This window comes from Astatotilapia calliptera, chromosome 2, assembly GCF_900246225.1.
Source record: "Astatotilapia calliptera chromosome 2, fAstCal1.2, whole genome shotgun sequence".
NCBI classification, from domain to species: domain Eukaryota; kingdom Metazoa; phylum Chordata; class Actinopteri; order Cichliformes; family Cichlidae; genus Astatotilapia; species Astatotilapia calliptera.
The window spans coordinates 27270648-27288872 of record NC_039303.1 but is presented as its reverse complement, the minus strand read 5'-3'; the positions used below and the strand labels follow the sequence as shown (position 1 = coordinate 27288872).

At 41.5% G+C, this 18225-nt stretch overlaps 2 protein-coding genes across 3 annotated transcripts; both read left to right on the top strand.

Moving 5' to 3' along the window:
• Positions 1-2155: 2155 nt before the first annotated feature.
• LOC113035745 (serine/threonine-protein phosphatase 2A catalytic subunit alpha isoform-like) lies at positions 2156-5341 on the top strand. The gene is made up of 7 exons (XM_026191396.1): positions 2156-2448; positions 2876-3085; positions 3406-3579; positions 3665-3754; positions 3956-4117; positions 4232-4350; positions 5256-5341. The coding sequence occupies exons 1-7, from the start codon at positions 2347-2349 to the stop codon at positions 5326-5328; spliced, it is 930 nt and encodes a 309-aa protein (XP_026047181.1). The 5' UTR covers positions 2156-2346; the 3' UTR covers positions 5329-5341.
• A 985-nt stretch (positions 5342-6326) lies between these two features.
• Positions 6327-17888, top strand: sfxn1 (sideroflexin 1). 2 transcript variants are annotated; one of them, XM_026191379.1, is made up of 12 exons: positions 6327-6362; positions 6469-7030; positions 8731-8900; positions 8994-9164; positions 10859-10957; positions 11076-11151; positions 11421-11506; positions 13396-13523; positions 13610-13659; positions 13865-13914; positions 16139-16186; positions 16354-17888. In XM_026191379.1, the coding sequence occupies exons 3-12, from the start codon at positions 8737-8739 to the stop codon at positions 16448-16450; spliced, it is 969 nt and encodes a 322-aa protein (XP_026047164.1). In that variant the 5' UTR covers positions 6327-6362; positions 6469-7030; positions 8731-8736; the 3' UTR covers positions 16451-17888. The 2 variants fall into 2 exon arrangements, with proteins under 2 accessions (XP_026047164.1, XP_026047170.1); XM_026191385.1 differs by lacking the exons at positions 6327-6362; positions 6469-7030 and adding an exon at positions 7040-8411.
• The last annotated feature ends 337 nt before the right edge of the window (positions 17889-18225 follow it).

The following is an 18225-nucleotide window of genomic DNA, read 5'->3' as shown; positions in this document are numbered from 1 at the left end:
AAGGAAAAAAATAATGTGCACATTTCCACGAGAGAAATCCCACGCCTGGACCGTCGTTGACCGCCGCATGATTCTAGCCTGCTTTTTACATCCAACACAAAAACTGCAGTCGTGGTGCTTTCGATTGTACTCAGAACTCGGAAATTCTGCCTTCTGAATAGGAAGATGTAGGTAACGCCAGACTGAAGATGAGCTGCTTACAGAGCTGGACTGGGACAAAAAAAAAATCATCCCGGGGAATATGACTAGAGACCGGCCCACCATTATAGGAAAATCATAAAGCCTTTGAATGAAAACAAACGCTGTTGTGACAGTGATGTACACTGTTCTGATGGTATATATGCATTAATCTATCAATTGTTTGTTGTAAGACTCAGATAATTATTTTTTAAAAGTGAGACATTTTAAATGAGAATAAGAAAGCATTTCCTTGTGCCCCCCTTTCCCTTTTAATTCCCTACATGGACCCCTGGCAACACTTTGCTAGACCCGCCCCTGCACAGTTACCAGCTGTCAGCTACTTAGAAAAGGATCCTGGTGTTATTTGTCTCTCAGAAACAGTTCATAACTTCCCTTCAACTCATTCATGTGACCTAAAAGGTAAACCTGTTTCTCCATCACAGCTCTGATGATTCAGTAAGGACATCTCCTGGTTTCATCTTCATGTTTCCATCTCATCACATAACCAAACCGATATCATGACCAGCAGCTTTTTTGCAGCTGTGGCTCCAGCAAACATCAGCTGATACTAGAAATTAATATTAAATAAATTCTAACAACAGCTGATCAAGCTTAAACGTGCTGCTGTTGTTTAGCGCGACATCCGCTGGTTTCCTCTTTCTGGCGCAAAGTGGGCGATAAACAAACAAGAGAGCCGATCAGCTGATCACTGATCAGTTTCATGATTGAAGTAGAAACAGGAGAGGGAGGGGGAGAGGATGAGAGGAGAAGAGGCAGCTGTGCAGCAAAGACACAGAATAAATCCAGCTTTGTGTCTTTTTCATTGTAGCTGAAGTCCGGGACAAACTGTTCCTTTTCACCTCAATAAGAAACGCGTAATATTTTCTCTGAATACGAGACGATTCCGTTTTTTAAGGAACGGTTGGCAGCTCTAATAATTAACCTTATGAACAAAATAAAGTTCAACATCAGTAACATAGCACCCACCCAGCTGTATAGAAACTCCGTCATGCTAGCTAGCACGCAGTACGAAAATAAACTCCACCTAAACTTGGTTTATATGTGACTCAGATGGACTGCAGGTCATAACTTCTTACCTGAAGTTCAGTTCACTTGACACTCTCGGACCAGCGGCCACTTCGGGTCTCTCCCCTTGCCTCCCTTTTCCTTCATCCACCTGCTGGCCTCCCCCACTTGCTAATGTTACTGAATCTGTGGAAGCTCCGCGATAGCCACCACACGAAGTAACGAGTAACGACCCTATCTAAATCCCAGTAACGAGTAACGCGTTCCTGGTTTTGGCATAATAACTAGTTACCGTGCTCGTTACCACAATAATAACGTAGTTACTGTAACGCGTTACTTAATAACGCGTTAGTCCCAACACTGTCAATAAGCCACATCAGTGTCATCTGTCTGTCTACTGTTTACTATCATAGCCAAGTGGCTAACAAAGGTAGCTAACAAAGTTTTCCCAATCCCTACTAATGAATGTTATCTTGTTTCAGGATACATAATACCTGCCTTTATCCAAAGACACATCTGCTTACCTGTATCTTTTGCTCATTTCTCCTCTTCTTTACTCTATTTTTTTTATAAACCAAGGACCTGATGGCTTTGACCTTTTCTTGTCCATCTTGCATCTCCAGTATTAACACCCAACCCCACAACAGAAACTAATAGACCTACACCTTGTATAGGTTTTTTTTCTGGGATTTCACACAACCCAGGAAACTCAGCCTTTACTCCGATTGGTTCCCATGCAATCCCCAAAATGCGCTGGCATGATGTCGGGGCAGCATGGGTGCAAGCAACTTTTTTTTGCCGATGCCATGATGCCACCCCCGCCGCGATGCCGCCCCGGGCAACCACCCATGTCGCCCATATCAAAAACCACCACTGCCTGCACATGTGTAAAGAAATGGCTGTGATTTTGCCACCCCGTTTGATTTCCATGCCACCCTAAGAAAATTTCTTATCCGCCCCTGGATAGGAGCACACCCGCGTGCGAGCACACGCACATGCACGCGCTAGCTGCGAATACACCAGAGCTCTCCAGTCAGTAGGACGTAGCGTAGCAGAGACACCGAAACGTAACGAAATAGCGAGATATTTTCCCGAGGAATTTTACAGCTGGTCGGCTCGCTAGCTGACGGCAAAGCAGGCATGGACGACAAGTCATTCACCAAGGAGCTGGACGGATGGATCGAACAACTGAACGAGTGCAAGCAGCTGACAGAGAATCAGGTCAAAGTCCTCTGCGAAAAGGTGAGGTTTACCAGGCGACTTAATATTAGTACCCCACATTATTAGCTTTCCGCAGTGCTAGCCGACGCTTAGCCCGTACAGCCCCCCCCGAATGGCTCCTTTAATAGAAATATTGCCTGGACTCAGACGTTATTGCATGTGGCCTTACAGGAGCACACCATTTGACTGTAGCTGCATGCTGTGGATTTCTAAGACAAGCCGAGAAGATGGAGGGGGGATGCCTGCGAATGTTTTCCCTACCTACGCCCACTGCTTGTCCTAAAGTGCACTTACAGAAGCACACAAGAAAACTCTTTAATAATCAGATTTTTTTTTAAAAGCAGGAATATTGGAATCTGGCTTATTAATAACTTGTGTACTCCACAGGCTCCCAAACTGCACCACATTCTGGTACATGCTAACCTGTTTTCTTGGTTCTCATGCGTAGGCCAAGGAGATCTTGACAAAAGAGTCCAATGTGCAGGAGGTGAGATGCCCAGTGACAGTGTGTGGAGATGTCCACGGACAGTTTCACGACCTGATGGAGCTGTTTAAGATTGGAGGGAAATCTCCGGACACTAATTACCTCTTCATGGGAGATTATGTTGACAGAGGCTACTATTCTGTGGAGACTGTTACACTTCTGGTTTCTCTTAAGGTATTTCAAAAAAAGTAATCTTAACATCGATATGGACTTAAATTTTTTAATGAAGTAAAACTGTGCAGAACTGCAAATTTTGGTATTGATGCAATTCCAAGTAAACAAAGCCAGTATTACTGATACGTTTAGTGTATAAAGGCATCTTATTGAGGGGAGAGCAGTGTGTCATGATTTTTGAGATGAATGTTTATAAATTTACTGACCTTAGAGGATAGAAGCAAAGTATCCATCCTGTTGTGCTAGTTTCGATCTGATACCCGTATCAATATTTGGATTGATGCACCAAACTTCTATTACAAATGTGTTTTTCTTCGTAGGTAAGGTTCCGCGAACGGATCACAATTCTCAGAGGGAACCACGAGAGCAGACAGATCACGCAGGTGTACGGTTTTTACGACGAGTGCTTGAGGAAATATGGAAATGCCAACGTTTGGAAGTACTTTACAGATCTGTTTGATTATCTTCCCCTTACCGCGCTGGTAGATAACCAGGTAATGTTGTTTTTTCAGACCCAACCTGAAGGACAGGTGCACTGAGCTGTTATGTGTTGTTTATTTCATATTTCTTATTTGAAAGATATTCTGCCTACATGGAGGATTATCCCCATCAATAGATACACTGGAACACATCAGAGCGCTGGATCGCCTGCAGGAGGTTCCTCATGAGGTAAATACAGATTACGTAAATGCTTTTTAGAGATGTTTAGAGATTAATTTAGGAAATATCCCAGCTGACTGCTTTAGTGTAGGCATACGCATTCAAGAAAGTTCACCATGGAGTCTGTAGGTAATCACTGTATGCTCACTCTGTTCTTTTTACTGAATAGAAATTGCACTAAACAACACTGGCGTTCCCTTCACCTTTCAGGGTCCAATGTGTGACTTGTTATGGTCAGATCCTGATGACCGCGGTGGCTGGGGCATATCACCACGCGGTGCTGGCTACACTTTCGGGCAGGACATTTCTGAGACATTCAACCACGCAAACGGTCTCACTTTGGTTTCAAGAGCCCACCAGCTGGTTATGGAGGTACTCTGACTTTGTTTGTGTACTACAAGTAATTCTGTTTTTTTCTTCGTCAGATGTACCCTTCACAGTCAGTGGCTATAAAATAGCTAACATGAAGCTGATGTCTTGATTTAGGGTTATAACTGGTGCCACGACCGCAATGTAGTGACGATCTTCAGTGCACCAAACTATTGCTATCGTTGTGGAAACCAGGCAGCAATCATGGAGCTTGATGACACGTTGAAATACTCCTTGTAAGTAAAGTTTGTCATGTCTAATAATGCAAACATATCTTTTTGCAATGAGGGGGGGATGCTACATACAAAGTTCAACAAAGCCAGTCTTTCATTACTTTAGCTGGCTCAGCAACACCTGGTTATCAATTTTCGCTGTTAAGTCACCCCTTATGTCATATGACTCTTCTTCCTCACAAAATGATCCCCGTGAGTGCTACCTACTTCAATCATCGATGCTATCAGATGATAATGATAAAGTGGTGATGACTAGTCTATAATGAACATAATCTAGCAATTTAGTGCACAGAGCAGTAAAATAAACATTTTAATTCAAGTTAATAATTTTATGGCTGAGTGCAGTCTCAGTGCTGCTGTCTGTTCATTTCTAAGGTGATGGGTGCACATTAGAGCTCTAACACTTTAAACTGGATCCATTTAAGCATTAAAGGTTACTGTCTCATAGCCTAATGAAGGAGACGGGGAAATCTCTTTAGTTTGTTGGCAGATCAAATTAATGAAATTAATGTTATTCATTGAACGAATATTCCTGGTGTGCATTCTGGATTCAGCATAAATAATTACATGTACATTACTGTGGTAATGCATCGGGAATGTTTGCACTTCATTCAGTGGTTTTAGTTTAACAGCAGTTTAACAATCTATAATAAACTTACTGTAAATAAAAGAGTCAGGGAAAATGTGCCACTTTCAGCCGATAGAACATAACTTGCTCTCGACCAGGCTGAGCATTCAGCATAGGTTACCATGGTGATTTAGCCAGGCTACCTTTGTGACACAGAAACTCTTGACTTTAAAGTTGACATAGCTGGCTAAACAATTAATCTCACTTTGCTGACTTAAATAAATAAACCTTATTATTCAGTCTATGAGATGACGAGAGCCCTGCCCTTTGTTTGTTTTAGCCTACAGTTTGACCCTGCACCACGCAGAGGAGAGCCCCACGTGACGCGGCGTACGCCGGACTATTTCCTGTAAAGATCACTGCTAAGAACGGTAATGGGCTGCACAGAGGCTTGGGGAAAAGAAGCATTCAATCCCTCTCCCCTGAAAATGTGTGCCATAATTACAATAAAATGGAAACTGTAACGTCTAGATGAACACCACCGTCCTTTTAACTCCTTCCTCTCTGTGCATGATGTTTTAATTGCTAGAAATGATTGCTACTATGAACAATACTGTCATAATACCTGCTGGATTGTCAGGAAACATGAATGAACTAACGCTGAGAATAACGACTAGATGTTGATAAGCAGAGTGTGTCGCCACATACAGTATATACGCTGCATCTTTCACTCGGCATGGCCTCAAACAAAAGGTTGCAGTGCATACAATGTGAACTCTTTTCTTTTTGTAACCGAAGCGAAAGTGCTTATTTTGTGAGATGATAGAAACGAGTATGTTCTCTTTGCACTTTTGTATTTGATTTTTATCACATGGCACTGACAAACTTTGTTCTTTTTATATCCCGTTATAGTGTAAGTAGTTCTCTTTCTGCTGTCTCATATCCCATACGGAAAAGATATATATAAATCTTATAAAGTTTGTATCTGTCTTGTGTGAAACTTGTATGAAAAGCATATAAGAGTGAAAACAGATATAAGATCCCTTGAAAAGTTATATAATGAAACTTGTATGTTTTGGATACTTACTAAAACAATGTATGAAAGTAATGAGAAAGTGGCCACTTTCATGAGTAAATCATGTAAGCCTTATATGATTTACTCATGAAAGTGGCCAATTTCATGAGTAATCACATATAAGTTTTTACTATTTCTTTTCCATATGGGATGGGAGTTAATGTATTTCATTTAACTAGGCAATACTGCTACAAATGACATCAGATGTAAAATAAATAAAAATAATAATATAACTTAATGTTTTGCACTCACAGCTATAAAAAAAATTAAAACTGGAGTTGCTGTGTCATTTATTTCCCCTTTTGTACAGCTTATGACATTATTCCCGAGGAGTGACCACTAGATGGAAACAGACACCCAAAATCGGTGCAGGTGATCAGCTCAGACACTGATAATGAGCTTTATTGTGAGTGGACTATTTGCAGTAAACTGGTCATTTTAACATCTGTTTTTCTTGTTTATTTAATTTCTAAAACAGGATTTTTGCACAGTTTTTTTTAACATGGAAAAAGGTAGGACATTGTTTGCAGCATGATGTTTTACTTTTTATTGTGCATTTCTGATATTAACCAAATAACCTCTCGTTTGCTTTAATTTTCATGCACATGTCATGGACCACTATTAATATCCGCTTATTACACGTGCATGTGTGGAAATCCTCCGAAGTTTTAACCGATATTACTGATTTACTGCCTGTAAAATCAATGTAGCGATAGTTCACAGAGCACCGGCGGATGTAGTGCTGAAAATAAAAGCATGATTTAAAGGATTTGGCGGATTGCAGCTCAGTTTCTCCCCTCAGACTGCTGATCACAGCTCCTGCTGCTTTGCGAAAGATTGGATCAACACTGCGTGTTTTTTTTCCTGTCATTATAAGATGTTTTTCCCTAGTAAGAAGCGAGGCAAGGCTTTTATTTTGTCGGTGAAGCCCCTCGCGGTTCCTGTGCGCCCTCCGGCCGAGCTGACACTGCTGCATTGAAAATTAGCTGGCCGCAGCCTTTCAGGGACTCCTCTTGCGGACCTCCGGAGACCACAGTGCAGTAAGTAACCTGTGCTCGTTTCCCAAAACGGACCGACAGTTTTGTGCCGTGTGCGCTTGTGTGTCCGACGTGTCAAGCAGTGATCAGACAGCTTTTTGCTCCTCGGGATCCCACTGCTCGTGTGTGGATGAGGCAGGCTGATACTAGTTGAATCTGGGGCGCACAGCTGGACAATTAACGGGCTGGACAGATGTAGTGGCTAATTTGCCATTTTTAAAACGGTCGCACCTTGATTTTCATTGTTTTGGGGAAAGATTTTGGCGCCTTTTTTTCTTCTTCAGATCACAGAAACACCTCCAGTTACAGTCCAGATTTAACTGGTCTACGTCGGGTTGGAAAACAAACCGTATCCATTCAGGGGGCATGTTATTACCCTGCGACCACGCACAGAGAGCCGCGTTTTGTATTATAGCACATACCAGGCTGATACAGGGGTTGAAATATGTGGGATACATAACAATTGATTGTAAGGAGTTGCAGGTTAATGTGTAGCCACGCAGGCCGCCGTTGATTGGCTGAGACTGAGGGCAGAACCAGCTGTGCGTTTATGGATCAAAGGCCGTGTCGGTACAAACTTCACTCCTTTCACAGCGCATTTATTACTGATTTGGCATCATATTATTCACGCTAACTCGGGGGTTTGAGGCCAGGAAGTGCCCTTTAATCTCTTTCCAGCAGTAATTTTGTGTCTTATTGGGCCACTGAAGGCTTTTTGACATCTCGTGAGAACCCCCGTTGAGTTTAATTCAATTTAAAGCGACAGCATGCTTTCTGTACTGCACAGATTTCTTATTTAAGCCGATCCAGCAGCCATGCTTCAGTTCGAGTTCATTGCTGCTGCATGCCTTCTCACAGTTGTTCATCTGAGGCAAAGAACAAATCCAGATCAAGCTGGGTTGGAACAGCATGCTGCATGCACATCCACAAAAAAAACCCCATCCACTGGTGTTTTTCCATTGCAAGCCAGTTCTGTCTGCTTTCAGACTAATTAATATAATAAAGTTTTAGGTAAGTACCCAGTTACAGCAAATAAAGCCACAGACTTTACTCAGTTTGTAACTTTTTGGTTAAAAATGCCACTTTCCCAGCTGTCCTATACATGCAGGGTGCTTTTCAGACTGGGAGTTGGTGTGTGTGCCCAGTTGCAATTTGGTGTTTCGCAGTCCTCCTGTTAGGTCAGCCCTCACTTAGTCACATTATGCTGAATTAGCAGCGTGGCAAAAGAAGCATTGTGCTCCGCCAGTCCTCCCTTGCTGACTTTTGTCTGCAAGAGAAATGAAGCCCGAAGGGAAGCTAACTCCTCTGCTAAGTGCTGGAGCAGGGCCCTGGTGAATTAATTTCCAGCTTTTCCGGTCCACATGTTGACACATCCTTGGAAAAGGTACTGAACGTCGAGTTGCCCGAGATGCATTAATCAGAGTGTGTGTGAGAATGTTTGAAAGCACTTTGTCATAGTACATCTGTGTGTGTGATTCTACTTGTGGTAGAAACCACTTTGAAGGTTCAAATATAGCAGAGACATGGTAACAGTTCATCCATCTATTTTATCAATGCCCAAGATTATTTCAAACTGTGACTCATGCACAGCCACTTTGCTGTAGTCCAGGAATATAAGTGTGGAAACGAAAACGACTATGATAAGTATTACCATGTGCAAAATCGGATACATTTATTGCGCCTGTAACATTTTGTTTCCCCAGATAAAAATGGCAGCCGAGCTATCCACTTCCATAAACATCAAGGAGCCCCGCTGGGACCAGAGCACATTTGTGGGTCGGGCTAAACATTTCTTCACCGTCACAGATCCCAGGAACATTCTCCTGACAAACGAACAACTAGCACACGCGCACAAAATCATCACCGATTACAGGTAACCAGCCCGCCCAGTTTTTCAGAAACAGGCTGTAAACTCACTGCCGGTGTAAAACGAGAAATATGATTTTACACGCTCGCTGTCTTGCAGGGAAGGTATAGTCTCTCCAGGGCTGACGGAGGATGAACTGTGGAGAGCCAAGTATGTTTTTGACTCAGCTTTCCATCCCGACACTGGAGAGAAGATGATCCTGATAGGCCGCATGTCGGCACAGGTTCCAATGAACATGACGATCACTGGATGCATGATGACATTTTATAAGTAAGATCATGTGCGAGTTAATTGTCAGACTGTCACAGCCACACCCAGGCCTATTATAGCTTCTTTTTAAGCAGCAGAGCATGTCCTCGAGGGAAATTCACACATGCTGGTTTAAATTTTGCTGCTAAAGTTTCACAGGGCTGGTGTAGTGCATGCAGCATTGCTGTTTTTGCTTATAGAAGGAGCCAGTGTTATTGGTGCTTGTTGGGATGATGGCATTCCCACACAGGAGAGTACAAATATCTGTTTACACCCAGTAGAGCTGGGCGATAGAACGATAACGATATGTATCGCGATATAACTTTTACTCGATAGAGAAATTAAGCTATCGCGATAGACCTCGCCGCTCTTGTCCTCTAAAAAAAAATAAATAAATAAAAAAAAAAGGTCAGCCAATCCAAATTCAGTAGCGCAGAGCCGAACCAATCACAGCCGCAGCGTCACGTCGCGTGACTTGTTACGTACAGCACAAGTGCCAAGCCGCACGTGTGTTTGTTTGGGAAGCAGCCAGCGGGTAATGGAGGAAATGAGTGTGCCGACTAGAAAAATCAACCGAGCGTGACCGAAGAGAAAACAGATGATGGTTCCAATGCCGAAGAGATTGTCAAACGGAAGAGCCATAGAAGTTCCGTAGTGTGAAGGTATTTCGGCTATTTCAAGTCTGACAAAAAACAGAGTAGCGCGCACTGTAAATTGTGCCGAAAGCAAGTCTGGAAATACAATAAACTGGTGCATGCGTCACACTGTGCGCCACGTTATTGTTTCGGTGAAATGAATTTCTACAATACTGTTACTGTTAATTCTACTCTCTGCAGTGTTTAAATGCTTACATATACACACAGTTACTGTCCCTCCACACAGACGACTCGGTTCTGCTTCTATGCCCCAGCTTTGTTTACTTTTTCCCACCGAGGCTTCTAGACTTCTGATTGGCCAACATTTCTGCACGGTTAGGAATCTAGCGCCACCTGCTGCTTTGGCATGTTCATAGCAGCGTTTTCCTTCATTTCTGCCTTTATGTGTGGACGGGATTATTTTTTAAAACGAAAACGGAAAATCTCCGTTTTCAAAAATACCCGTGTACGTGTGGACGTAGCCTCAGTCTCTGACTGGAAGCGCTAATTCGTCATTCGGCTTTTGTCAGACTAAAGTAACTGTTAAAACTGTTTGAAAAGCTCAGCTATACAACAAGGAGAGATTGAGAATTTCCTTTTAGTTCTCAGTTTATTTGATATTGACAAAAGTTAGTCAGTTTTGTCTATTCTTCTGTAAAACAAACTAAGATTTATTTTTAGAATTAATATTTTGTTTCTAAGTGGAACTGACAATTTAGTCTGTTTCGTTTGTTCTATTTTGAAACTTAAACGCTTTAGCGGCTGCCTTTTGTGTAGTTTGCAATATTTGCCTTTATTTATCTGAAAAAGTCTCATGTTCCTTAAGTACATCTACCCTGTTGAACTTATTATGGGAAATAAATATTTAAAAACAAGCTGCTGAGTATTTCACATTTTACTTGTGAGCAACGGCACATTTAAATCTTACAAATATAGTTATTTGGCTTATATCGTGATAGATATCTTTATCGCCTGAAATGAAAAAAACATATCGTGATATGAAAAAATCTCATATCGCCCAGCTCTAACACCCAGTAATGCACATTTTTAATGATTTCAAACTGTATTTTCAATTTACAGGACAACTCCTGCTGTGCTGTTCTGGCAGTGGATCAATCAGTCTTTCAACGCAATAGTGAATTACACCAACAGGAGTGGTGACGCTCCCATAACCGTCGGGTAAGAGGCAGCTGCTTTGGCGCTGATGCCGGCACATATTAACCCCTTAATTTAACAGTGCTGGTGTGGACGGTGGTTTTTGTTTGTGTGACGTGACCGGTGCCTCTTTTGTTCGCAGTCAGCTTGGCACAGCTTATGTGTCTGCCACCACGGGGGCAGTTGCCACCGCTCTAGGACTAAATGCACTAACAAAGGTATCAGTTCATCTAACCCCATCCTACATCTCCTATTAATGCTTTGACTTCAGACATGTGGGTGTGCTGGTATGAAGTTAGCCACACATGAATTGTTTCTCACTGAAAGCCCATGTTGTTTAGAGCATCACGCTCAGTAATCATGTTGTCATGCGAGCTTTTATTTGGACTTTGCGGCAGAAAGGCCTTTCTGTAAAGCATCTGAAATATTGGCGTGAATTCTTCAAGCTATGTTTACATCTGAGCTTCCTCCTTTCCTCCCGCTGCAGCACGTTTCACCGCTGATCGGACGGTTTGTTCCATTTGCTGCTGTAGCTGCTGCTAACTGTATCAACATCCCGCTGATGCGACAAAGGTAAAGATCACTGGTCTGTCCATCTGTCCATCCACTCTTAATGCAATATTTATACTAAAGATTCGCTCGGTCTCAAAGATGATATGATTAGAGTCAGTGTCATACCTCCGGTACAGGAGGAGCGACACACTGGCTTGATGACATTATTTAAATCGTCCTGAGTTCTCCTAACTGCAGTACTTTTGTGCTATAATGAACTGACAACTTGAGAAGAGCAGAGAAGTTTCATGTGTGTTAATAGTGTCAAACTCCAAGTTGGTTACGAACCATGACCAGAACATCAAGTTACTGAACCCTGGGCTCAGCTTGTTTTGATGTTCTGATGATTTGTTTTCCTTTCTTCAATGTCATACAGGAATAGTTATAAATGGAGAACACTGCACCTTAGTGAAATGATAATGAATAATCAAGCAGTCAGAGCTGTTTCATGTTTTTATAAGGACAATGCTATTTTGATTGTCTCTCCCTCTATCTGTTGCTCTTTTTCACAGTGCTGCTCCTGGATGGGTATTAAAACAGTAATTAATGCCCAGAAAGCTTTTCCCTGGAAACACACACATTTGGGATGTCTCTAATTGTAAAAGGCATCGTTAAAACATCTTTTTTTTCTCTTTTTTGGAAAAAAATAATAATGCAGGGAAAGCAGAAATATTTCCTGGATGCTTGCAGCAGGTCGTTCACTGATAAGGGCCCGCATGGATTCTTTATTTGGATTCAATCAGAGTTTCAGATTATAAATCCACTGTGATTGTGAGGTGCTGCTACTTGGGTGTCACCCTGCTTTAACGTCTCAGCAACTTCAAACTTAAGAGCCATTTATTTTCTTTCCTTCTGAATATGTTGAACAAGAAATGGGAATTTTCCTTAAACTTTCAGATTCCATTTTTGTCATTTGATATCTCGACTTCTCCTTGTTTCCTTTGTTTTGGAAGTTCTGTATGCAGGATAGTTAGCTGAGTTTGGGAGTGACTGCTAATCTCGGTAGCGCAGGGGAGAAACTACTACTACTGCACTACTGTATTCTACCAATGATATCATTTTGTTATGATAAAAAAATCAAATGCTTTTGAAAATATGATTTCAAGATATAAAGTTTAAGAAAATAAAATTCTGTTATGCTTTTGGGGCTTTTGCGTCTTGCATGGCCTCTACACCATTGGATAATCAGGTCCAGACTTTACTATAGAACTGTTAACATGTTCTCAGTTTAAGAGACATGACTTTGAGTGATATTTTTTGGTATTATTTGGATAGGAAAGTCTTTTAAGATCATAATTCATGTGGAGTATCTGTAAGCAGTAGGTAGAAGGCTACTGATGGAAAACCTAATGTGCTGTCGTGCAGACAAAGGTGCTAAGAAGTGCAAAAAGGTTAGTGATATAAATGCTAATAAGCAACTAGTTAATGACTGAAAATGTGTAGTTTACTATAAGGTGTCATTGTTCTGTGTTTTCAGGTCATACACTCAGATTTCCATACTTTAATTAAATCTTAAATATTTGTCTGCTCATTGCTGTTTCTGATGTATTACTATGAAGAACGGGGAGTTCGTCCATCTGTGTGAGGAGTCCCCGTGATATGATAAATTCATACATGTGCTGTTCATGGTTTACAGCATGCAGTGAAATTGCATTCAGTGTTTTCACTTTTATAAGAACACTTCAGTTGTTTTCATGAAAAACAGGTTTCCTGACATTTAATTTATCGAAGTAAGATGCATTACACAGCCTCTTCCTCCACTTTATTTCCCAGCTGTTGCTGTATTTCATTTCAGTTTCCAGGTTCTTCAGCAGGAGCTCTTGTGCATTTCCATGCATATTATTCAGAGCATTCAGCATTCACAGTCATCTATCTCCAGAACTGTTACCAGTTTTGCTTGTTGTCTTCAGAGAGCTTCAGCATGGTATACCTATAATGGATGAAAATGACAACAGGTTAGGAGAGTCATCAAAGGCTGCGCAGCAGGCCATCTCTCAGGTTGTGGTTTCCAGGATTCTCATGGCTTCTCCGGGAATGGGTATGGAAGTGTTTTCTCACTTTAACATCTGGCTTCAGATATTATTATTAATTTCAGAAATAAAATCAGTTTTCCTCTCTTTTCAGCTATTCCCCCATTTTTAATGAACCATTTGGAAAAGAAGGCCTTTCTGAGGGTAAGCACACGCCTGAGTTAAGACAAAATATGAGAAATGCATTTGTTGCATTAAATGTCAGCAAGTTAGACGATCATTAACTGCCTAGCTCCTTTTTATGATCACATATTAGAGAGACCAAAAGCCCCGAGTGCATGAGGCCGCTCTCGGATTCTCTGCCGCTTTTGTGCCTCTCACTCATTTTTTTCTGCCTGGCCTTTTTCAGAGGTTCCCATGGATGAATGCACCTATTCAAGTCAGCCTGGTGGGATTCTGGTGAGTTGCCAGAGATAGTTCACCTGATACGTTCACCATCATGTGCAGTCTTCTTTCTACTACAAACACCCCACAATCATAACATAAGATCACACTGATGATAAATGCTTCCATTTACAGTGTAGTGTAATGCCCCTAATAAAATGCCCTCATAAAATTTGTTAGCTCAGTGGATAACGATATGAAGATGCTTTAGCCCGTGTGTGGCTCAATAACTTAATTATTTTTTACATGAAACTGAATCTGCTGCTTCCTTTTTTTTCTTTAATGATGACTCGCACATCATCACCCAGCTTTTCACTTTGTGCTTCCTACTCGGCGTTGCCTCACGAGCCCTCGGTGCGACCAGTTAAAGTCTTGTGTAACTCACATGACTGTGATCAGGACCACATTCTGCAAGCTAATCCACAAAAATGGGGAAGCAGGCTCCTTTTAGGAGAACGCTAATCCACACACTTCCACAATGTGTAATGGAAGTTTACATACATGCTTCATTACTTAAATAATGTGCAGATGTTTCTGCACCCACAAGGATGAAATTACAGTACACCTGGTGTTTATCAGTGCTTCAACAGTGCTTTGTGCTTTTGGTTTGCAGGTAGTGTATATGCCTTCCATTTATGCCGACTTTCTTCTAATTGGCTGCCCCTCGTAAATTGAAGGTGTGACAGCACCTGTTAGTTTCTAGATTCCCATTTTGAAGCTTCGAGATGAACGTTTTTGTCGCTGCCATCTTGCTCGCCAGAAAATGGATGTGACACGGACTCTGGCTCTGATTGATAACTAGTTAGCTCATGAGTGTGTGATTTCCATATCTTAGGTAATCCTCCATTTTGAAACATGGTACGACCAAGATTTACAGAATAGGTTTCATTTTTTTATTTGATGTGCCCCTAAAGAAGTAATTGATCCCATAAACTCAGCAGTGTTCACAGAGGTCAAGAATGAAAGCTTTTCATGGAGATTTCTATAATCAGAGCTATCGCCATCTGGTGGCCTTCTGATAGAATGCAGGTTTAAAGCTGTTCCCCCTCCCTGTGATGTTATAGATCAGGGGTCTCAAACTTAAATGACCGGTGGGCCGCTGCTGCCGCTGTCATCTCGTTGGAGGGCCACTTTAGTGTTCAAGTAGTAAAAAAAAAAAAAAACAATGAATCAAACAAGAAAACACCCACAAATATTGTCTTGTTTGTTTTTTTAAAATTTCAAATACTTTTGCCCCCCTAGGCTGCGTGATTGAGACCTCTGTTATAAGTTATAGGTGGACAGATTGATCAAAATACAAATAATTTCAGTACCAGCACTGGTATTAGTATCAGACTGATATCAGTATCTCCCCTCAATAAGATCCTGATAAATGGACATTTACATCATTTTTTGAAATGATGTAAACCTTGTTTTATAGAAGCTTCCACCATCACAGCAGTGTGTCTGTGTAAATGTGTGAGTTTATGTAAACAGTTTGGTCCATTCTTCCCTACAGCGTTGCTTCAGTTCATTCAGGTTTGCAGGCATTCATTAATGCCACAATGTCACAGTATTTCAGTCAGACTCTGACTCGGCCATTGCACCTTTTTTCTGTGCTTGGGATTATCGTCCTGTCACATGACTTTCATGACTTTCACATGACTCTAGAACACTTTGGTATACAGATGCGTTCACTGTTAACTCAGTGACTGCAGGGTTTCTACAACCTGATGCTGCAAAACAGGCTTTCCAAATCATCAGCCCTCCACCATCCTCCCTGACAGTTGGTATCAGGTGTGCTGGTATGTTCTGGTTGAGTTGCTCCAGAAAGCTTGAGGTTTATTCAGATGCAACTTTGCAAACTTAAGCTACCATGTTCTTTTTAAAGAGAACGGGCTTTTTCCTGGAAACCTGTCCAAAGACACCATACCCGTTCAGTCTTTTTCTAATTGTGCTGTCATGAACTTCTTAAATTCAACATGCTGACTGAGGCCTGCAGAGTCTGAGACATAGTTCTTGGGGGGCTTTTGTTACCCCTCATCTATACTAAGCTGATGGGGCATTGTTATCACCTGGCCAGGCGGTGTGGACACGTAAGTTTGCAAATGTGATAACTTGAGAACCAAGCAACATAAGAGCTTTAAATTGATACCATAGGTGTATCTACTAAAAATCTCTAAGTTTGAATCTCGGTGAGCTCGAGAGGCCTTTAATTTAAAAACACGTGAGCTCATCATTTCCGTTTCTTGTTTTTCAGCCTCGTGTTTGCCACACCACTCTGTTGTGCTTTATTCCCTCAGAAAAGGTGAGTGAACCATTTTGAAGTTATTAGTAGTAAATCATCTTATTATTATGTGACTATATGCAGAGTGTGCATGAGTCTTTTTCTGCCAAAAAGGATGCATTACATGCCTACATTGTATGCATTTGACCCATTAACCCCTTTTATTTATTTTTTGCCCTCTAATCCAGCTCTATGTCAGTCAGCCGCTTGGAGCCGGAGCTGCAGGAGAAAATCCGTGCCAACCACCCAGGAGTGGAGAGGGTTTACTTCAACAAAGGGCTATGAGTGTGTGCAACCCCCCCAATCACCGCCCAACCTCATCCGAACACTGCCATAACACAGCTGCAGGCTCGCTCCTCACGTCTCTGCCAGCTCTCCTCATTCAGTGTGCCAAAGTTAAGTTTTTCTCTCCTCACCTCCACCGATCCAGATGGATATCTGAGGACTCCCCCTCGCTGTCAGCCTCTTTGTAATGAGCTGTTCACGTTTGTCAGTGATTGTAGATTTTACTGAAACTGCTGAAGATGTTCTCCAAGCGGGATCAAAAGTTTGATGTTTATCTCGACAGATGTTTAGTGGCCCATCGTAAGGTTTTCTTCTGTGCCATGTTTTTATTACTTTAATGTCTGTGACTTGTTGATCTTATGTTGCCATGAAACCACTGTCACATCTGTCTGCCCGGCGGTTTTTCTTTTTTCCGGTCTTTATTCTGACTAGTCAGATCTGATTACATTTGCCAAATCTGTACTTTTTAAACCTCTGTCAAGGATTTCAACCTCCTGGTGTTCACTTTAACTCACCTGCCAAATGAGTGATACTAAACAAGCCTTCTCCAGGGATACACCCTTTAAAATGGGATGTTATAATAGGCCAGCACGGTGCTATTTCATGTCTGAATAATCAGTGTTTATTGTTCTATTTATTCTAATTGCCAGACACGTGTGAACAAACCACTCTCTGGCTTGTTGAAAAGTATTCTTCTGCCTCTTTAGTGACACAGAGGCTGTGTTCAGGAACACTGACAATAAATGTTAAATTCATATCAATCATTTCAGAAAAAACACGCTGGTTCTTACTTCTACCAAGCCCAATTCTAGTATGAGAGATCTAATAACAACACAAGGTGGCAGAAGTGTTTTTACATCGTTATATGCATTTAGAGTGTCAGATATAGATGTTATAGATGTTATAGACTTCTCATGGATGCTATTTGTCAACGCCACACCTAAATGGTTCATCTCGCTAACACTCTGCCTGCTTTGAAAACTTCAAACAGTAACACATTTCGAGTCCGGTGAGTTTGAGGAATGCACAAACTCCCAGCCAAAAAGATATCTGAAGCAAAGACCTCCAGCGCCCCCTTTTACTTTATCTGCACCTCAGTCATATCTGCACATGCCATGACCAAGTTCAAGCCAAGCGAGCTGATAAAGCAGGTAGATTTTACGCTCTGTACTTTTGTTCTGCAGTCAGGATTCAGATAACGCGTGTTTGGACACAGTTGATTAACCTGTTGTGTCTAAAAGAATGTGTCTGTAAACTGTTGTAAACTCGCTTTCGGTGCCAGGCCAAGCGCATCACCGGACATTTTTAAAATCACGAGTGGGAGAAAAAAAGAACAAAGATTAACTCAAAGCAACAAAACTCACACCTTTAACCCAACTCAAATGTGTTTCTGGAACCCAGCGTGCATTCAACAAAAATTAAATGCTTTTGAAATATTTACAGACTCCTTCCCATATGATGTAATTTTTTGTGAGGTGTTTTTAAATGTTTAAACTCTGTAATCTCTTTGAATTTATCGCTGTAAAATTACAATTCTAGATTTTCAGTGTTTTCAGAGAGACGCCCTGGAGCTCTCTCCAGTTTATTTGAAGTGAAATTTGTTATTCTCGTGTTCATGGTGAATGAATGTAGCACTTTCCAATTCCAGCTGTTTGCGGTGTGTCTAGAAAAGCACAATGTTGTAGCAGATTTCCAAGTGCTGCACATTTTTAGAACCACACCGATTTCAGTCCGTGCTTGATCAGTTAACTCTAACAATTAAGAAAATTCAATTT

What these genes read in the sequence shown, in the direction of transcription:
- LOC113035745 (XM_026191396.1), top strand. Translation starts at nt 2,347, where the DNA reads ATGGACGACAAGTCATTCACCAAGGAGCTGGACGGATGGATCGAACAA. An exon ending in CCGCGCTGGTAGATAACCAG is followed by an intron (nt 3,580 to 3,664) that starts GTAATGTTGTTT and finishes CTTATTTGAAAG; the next exon opens with ATATTCTGCCTACATGGAGG. An exon ending in GACACGTTGAAATACTCCTT is followed by an intron (nt 4,351 to 5,255) that starts GTAAGTAAAGTT and finishes TGTTTGTTTTAG; the next exon opens with CCTACAGTTTGACCCTGCAC.
- sfxn1 (XM_026191379.1), top strand. Translation starts at nt 8,737, where the DNA reads ATGGCAGCCGAGCTATCCACTTCCATAAACATCAAGGAGCCCCGCTGG. An exon ending in GACTAAATGCACTAACAAAG is followed by an intron (nt 11,152 to 11,420) that starts GTATCAGTTCAT and finishes CTCCCGCTGCAG; the next exon opens with CACGTTTCACCGCTGATCGG. An exon ending in AAAAGAAGGCCTTTCTGAGG is followed by an intron (nt 13,660 to 13,864) that starts GTAAGCACACGC and finishes GGCCTTTTTCAG; the next exon opens with AGGTTCCCATGGATGAATGC.